General features: G+C 51.0%; 1 protein-coding gene across 1 annotated transcript; it reads left to right on the forward strand.

Annotated features, from left to right (window-relative positions):
- The first annotated feature begins 1,004 nt into the window (after positions 1 to 1,004).
- On the forward strand, positions 1,005 to 5,779 carry prf1.5 (perforin 1.5). Its single transcript, XM_024003430.2, has 3 exons — positions 1,005 to 1,163; positions 3,785 to 4,316; positions 4,683 to 5,779. The coding sequence occupies exons 2-3, from the start codon at positions 3,790 to 3,792 to the stop codon at positions 5,704 to 5,706; spliced, it is 1,551 nt and encodes a 516-aa protein (XP_023859198.1). The 5' UTR covers positions 1,005 to 1,163; positions 3,785 to 3,789; the 3' UTR covers positions 5,707 to 5,779.

Here is a 5,779-nt window from a genome sequence, read left to right on the forward strand (position 1 = left end):
CTGTGGTATGCTTTCATGCTTTCCATTGAGAATGTTTTTACTGAAATCTACTATGATTCAATAGCATTATTGGTATTCTGTTATAACATTTTAATTCGCTTGTGTATGTTGGACATGAAAATAAAACAACTAACACAATATTCATTGAAGTTACTTATCTTGTCAAATGTCACAGCTGTACTTTAAAAGACGCCAACAAGGGTTCACTACAGGACATTATAGTCTGGGTGACCTCTAGCGTGTTTTGACAGACATCGCAGTCCCCTCAGAATATTTCTTCTCTGTCAAAAGTATTGCGGTGGGGAAGTGGAATACATGAATGTACATGTAACCAAAGCAGGTCACATGTATCTTGATAAACTGTATAATTTCTCAAGACTCAAATTGAGACTCATCATTGTCATTTTTATTTTATTTTTTGTAAAATACTATTGCCTAATTTGCTATCACAACACATATCATCTTAAATCTTCCTCCATAAAGCCTTCCTAATTTCCCCCTGAACATAAAAAGACAATGAAGAATCTGAGGACAAGGAGTTGATTTTGTTATTAGTACACAGACAGACATAAATATACAGTTACACACAGTTGCATACAGTCACACACACACACACACACACACACACACACACACACACACACACACACACACACACACACACACACAACACACACACACACACACACACACACACACACACACACACACACACACACACACACACACACACACACACCACACACACACAGCTTCCCGTAAAGAGGCAGAATGCCCATGCCACTCTGAGTCTTGTGAAAACCTTCCCCCACACTCATCTGGGATTCATACTGTCAGCTTGTGCACATCAAAACAAAACCACTCAGCCGTGGAAATCTGTCTAACCTCAGGAAGAGAGGCCTGGAGCAGGGGAAGTCCCTTAGCCACACAATGGCCTTGACATTCAGCACAGCGAAGAAGTGTTCCCACAGAACCAGATATAGGACCAAGTGTTATTCGGTTCATAGTTTCTTATGGATGTCACGAGGAAGCAGCAAAACGACATTTTGTGCAGCAGCAGGCAGTTTTACAGGAGAAGACGGGTCTCGTGAAATTCCAAAGGCAAAGCAGCTGACTGAGAAGAGAGGGTGAGACGAAAACAAACGCAGTTGGATGGTTTAAAGGTAGGAGTGCGGTGTCGGCGAGTGTGCACGGTTCTGTTTTCACTACAGCTGCAGGCAGAGCTGTAGTGAGTTTTGGGCTCCACTTAGCCTTTCAGTGAGGAGGGGGTTATTGGTGTGCCCTCATTTAGACACTAAACAAGAGTAGAACAATATACAACAACACTGTATATTATCTTTGATCTTTGGTAATCTTAGCCCCATTTGTGAATCGTATTTAATGTATGTTATTTGTAACACTTTTCTAGAATGAGCAGAAGGGCTATGGCAGAGGGGCTATGGCAGAGGGGCTATGGCAGAGGGGCTACGTCAGAGGGCTACGTCAGAGGGGCTACGACAGAGGGCTATGACAAGGGGCTATGCAGAGGGGCTATGGAAGAGGGGCTATGACAGAGGGGCTATGCAGAGGGGCTATGGAAGAGGGGCTACGACAGAGGGGCTATGACAGAGGGCTATGGCAGAGGGGCTATGGCAGAGGGGCTATGGCAGAGGCTATGAAGAGGGGCTATGGAAGAGGGCTACGAAGAGGGTATGGCAGAGGGCTATGGAAGAGGGGCTAGGAAGAGGGGCTATGAAGAGGGGCTATGGGCAGAGGGGCTATGGCAGAGGGGCTATGGCAAGGGGGGCTATGGAAGAGGGCTACGACAGAGGGGCTATGACAGAGGGGCTATGACAAGGGGCTATGGCAGATGGGCTATGGCAGATGGGCTATGGCAGATGGGCTATGGCAGATGGGCTATGGAAGAGGGGCTACGGCAGAGGGGCTATGACAGAGGGGCTATGACAGAGGGCTATGGCAGATGGGCTATGGCAGATGGGGCTATGGAAGAGGGCTATGGCAGAGGGGCTATGGCAGAGGGGCTATGGCAGAGGGCTATGGCAGAGGGGCTATGGCAGATGGGCTATGGAAGAGGGCTATGGCAGAGGGCTATGGCAGAGGGCTATGGCGAGGGGCTATGACAGAGGGGCTATGGCAGAGGGGCTATGGCAGATGGGTATGGAAGAGGGGCTATGCAGAGGGCTATGGCAGAGGGGCTATGCAGAGGCTATGAAGGGGCTATGACAGAGGGGCTATGACAGAGGCTATGGAAGAGGGCTATGACAGAGGGGCTATGCAGAGGGGCTATGGCAGAGGGGCTATGACAGAGGGCTATGGGAGAGGGGCTATGGCAGAGGCTATGGAAGAGGGGCTATGGCAGAGGGCTATGGCAGAGGGCTATGGCAGAGGGCTATGGAAGAGGGGCTATGACAGAGGGGCTATGACAGAGGGCTATGGAAGAGGGCTTATGGCAGATGGGCTATGGAAGAGGGGCTATGACAGAGGGGCTATGGCAGAGGGGCTACGACAGAGGGGCTACGACAGAGGGCTACGACAGAGGGGCTACGGCAGAGGGGCTAGCGACAGAGGGGCTACGACAGAGGGCTACGACAGAGGGGCTAGACAGAGGGGCTATGGCAGAGGGCTACGACAGAGGGGCTACGACAGAGGGGCTACGACAGAGGGGCTATGGCAGAGGGGCTATGGCAGAGGGGCTATGACAGAGGGGCTATGGAAGAGGGGCTATGGCAGAGGGCTATGGCAGAGGGCTATGACAGAGGGGCTATGGAAGAGGGGCTATGACAGAGGGGCTATGGAAGAGGGCTTTGGAAAGGGGCTATGTCAGAGGGCTATAGCAGAGGGCTACGCAAGGAGGGCTACGACAGAGGGGCTATGACAGAGGGGCTATGACAGAGGGGCTATGGCAGAGGGGCTATGGCAGAGGGGCTATGGCAGAGGGGCTATGGAAGAGGGCTATGACAGAGGGGCTATGGCAGAGGGGCTATGACAGAGGGGCTATGGAAAGAGGGGCTATGGCAGAGGGCTATTGGCAGAGGGGCTATGGCAGAGGGGCTATTGGACAGAGGGGCTATGGCAGAGGGGCTATCAGAGGGCTATGGAAGAGGGGCTATGCAGAGGGGCTAGGGCAGAGGGGCTATGGAAGAGGGGCAGAGGGCTATGGAAGAGGGCTATGGCAGAGGGGCTATGCAGAGGGGCTATGCAGAGGGGCGTATGGTGCAAGAGGGGCTATGGAAGAGGGGCTATGGAAGAGGGGCTATGGAAGAGGGGCTATGGCAGAGGGGCTATGGCAGAGGGGCTATGGGCAGAGGGGCTATGGCAGAGGGCTATGGAGAGGGCTATGAAGAGGGGCTATGCGAGGTACGAGGGGCTATGGCAGAGGGGCTATGGACAGAGGGGCTATGGCAGAGGGGCTATGGAGAGGGGCTATGGGCAGAAGGGGCTATGGAAGAGGGCTATGGCAGAGGGGCTATGCAGAGGCTATGGACCAGAGGGCTAATGGAAGAGGGGCTAGGCAGAGGGGCTATGGAAGAGGGGCTATGACAGAGGGGCTATGACAGAGGGGCTATGGCAGAGGGGCTATGACAGAGGGGCTATGACAGAGGGGCTATGACAGAGGGGCTATGGAAATATTAAAATAGTTATGTTTTGATTTAGAAGATGTCGTAAAACATCACTCAACATCCCATTGCATTGTGGAGGCATTTACATTTTTTTAAAGAATGTAGACACTGTTTACAGTACAAGAAAGCTTTCCATTATTGATAATAACCTCTGTAAATTCCAGGAGCCATGGCATTAAGAAGTCTCTTCCTTTATACCTTGAGCCTGCCCGTCCTGGTGCAGATGCCCAGCAGCAGAGCCTGTAGGACTGGATCGGGGTCAGAGTGTGAGAAAGCCCCCTTTGTGCCTGGCTACAACCTGGCAGGGGAGGGCTTCGACGTGGTCAGGATGCGTCGTAAAGGGGCCTATGTCATCAACGTCAAAGCCCACCTGTCTGACAACCACACATGTATTCTCTGTGAGAACCGCTTCCAGGACGGACAGGTCCAGAGGTTGCCTTCTGCCGTGCTGGACTGGCGTCCATTGAGCCGCTGCAGCAAGCAGCTATCCAGTGCCCTGCACCACTCGGTGGACTCCCTACTACGTAGCTCTAGCTCCCTCATCAACAACAACTGGGGTATGGACCTGAGGCTAGAGACTTATGGCAAGGCAGTGCTGGGGGGCAGCCGCTCCGAAATGGCCAAGTTTGCCAGATCCCAGCACAGTGTGGACAAGGCCACWTTTGCCACCCATGAGATCAGCTGTACATACTACAGGTAGGGAAGGGCTTTATTGTTGACAGCTGTTTTCTATAGACTAATCTACCTCACTGTCACTAAATAGATTAAATATCTATGCTAAGGTTAATCTGTGTCGTTCTATTTGCATGAATTATTACAACGCATATAATATCATTATGACAACTTACTGAATCACTAATCGTTGCAGTATACAGTATCGTCTATCCTGGTCCCAGATCTGTTAGTGCTGTATAGCAAACACCTATGGTGGGTGTCATGCCAAACATGACAATGACCATGGGAGTTGGCATGAGACAGCACAAGCAGATCTGGGACCAGGCTGAGTATTCTCAATGAAAAGGGGTTGATGTAGATCCACATGCCCCGTTGTTGATTTTCCAGTTACAGGCTGGCAGACCATCCGGACCTCAGCGCTGAATTTGCTAAACATCTCAAGAGACTGCCACAGGAGCTTGACAACAAGAGCAAATTGCTGTACCGGCGGATGATCGACACGTACGGCACTCATTACATCCGTCAGGTACAGCTGGGTGGTAGGGTGAGGCGCGTCACTGCCTTCCGCACCTGCCTGGCCACCCTGAAGGGCTTCTCAGAGTCCGAGATAAAGACCTGCTTAAATGTTGAGCTGAAAATGGCCTTAGGCTTCCTCCCAGCAAACGCGTCCTTCTCCAACAAATGTGACGACCTCCTTAAAGGGAACATGAGCATGGGCTTCTACCAGGGGTTTATGACCCACAAGATTGAGGTTCTAGGAGGGGAAAAGTATTTTCCAGATATCTTGTACCATCAGGACCCGTCCGAAGCATACCATAGCTGGATGAACAGCTTGCATGATAATCCAGATGTGGTCTCCTATGCTATATTCCCCCTGCACAACCTGGTTGATGATCCAGAGGTTAGTGCCAACCTGAGGAGCACGGTGACAGAGTACATTGACGAGAACAAGCTTCCTGTAGACCAGGGGGAATTCAAAACCTGCTCCCCGACCCCTAACCTGGATCACAACTGTTGTCCTCTACGGGCAGGCCGCGGGACTCTCAGGGTAATGGTCCACAGAGCCGCAGGTTTGAGAGCAGATACCTTCACAAAGACTGATGGCTATGTTAAAATATGGTACAATGGCATGTATGAGGAAACAGACACTGTCATGGATGATAATGATCCGGTATGGAATKCCACGTACAACTTTGGCTCAGTGGAGTTTGGTCATCAGCTGCTGTTTGAAGTGTGGGACAGAGATGTGATTTACAATGACATGGCAGGAAGATGTTTGGTCTTCCCTGAACGAGGAACTCATTCACACAGCTGTCAGCTGAAGAAAGGGGTTCTGCACTTCACTTACAGGTCTGAATGTGACGCCCACTTAACAGGCTACAGGTGTGGACGGTACTCTCCTAGTACATAAGGTTTTGGATTGAAAATACACCTGGGTCGTATTCATTAGTGCACACCGTAGCAAAACATTTTGCAACGGAGTG

Source organism: Salvelinus sp. IW2-2015, linkage group LG15 (assembly GCF_002910315.2).
Source record: "Salvelinus sp. IW2-2015 linkage group LG15, ASM291031v2, whole genome shotgun sequence".
NCBI lineage: Eukaryota > Metazoa > Chordata > Actinopteri > Salmoniformes > Salmonidae > Salvelinus > Salvelinus sp. IW2-2015.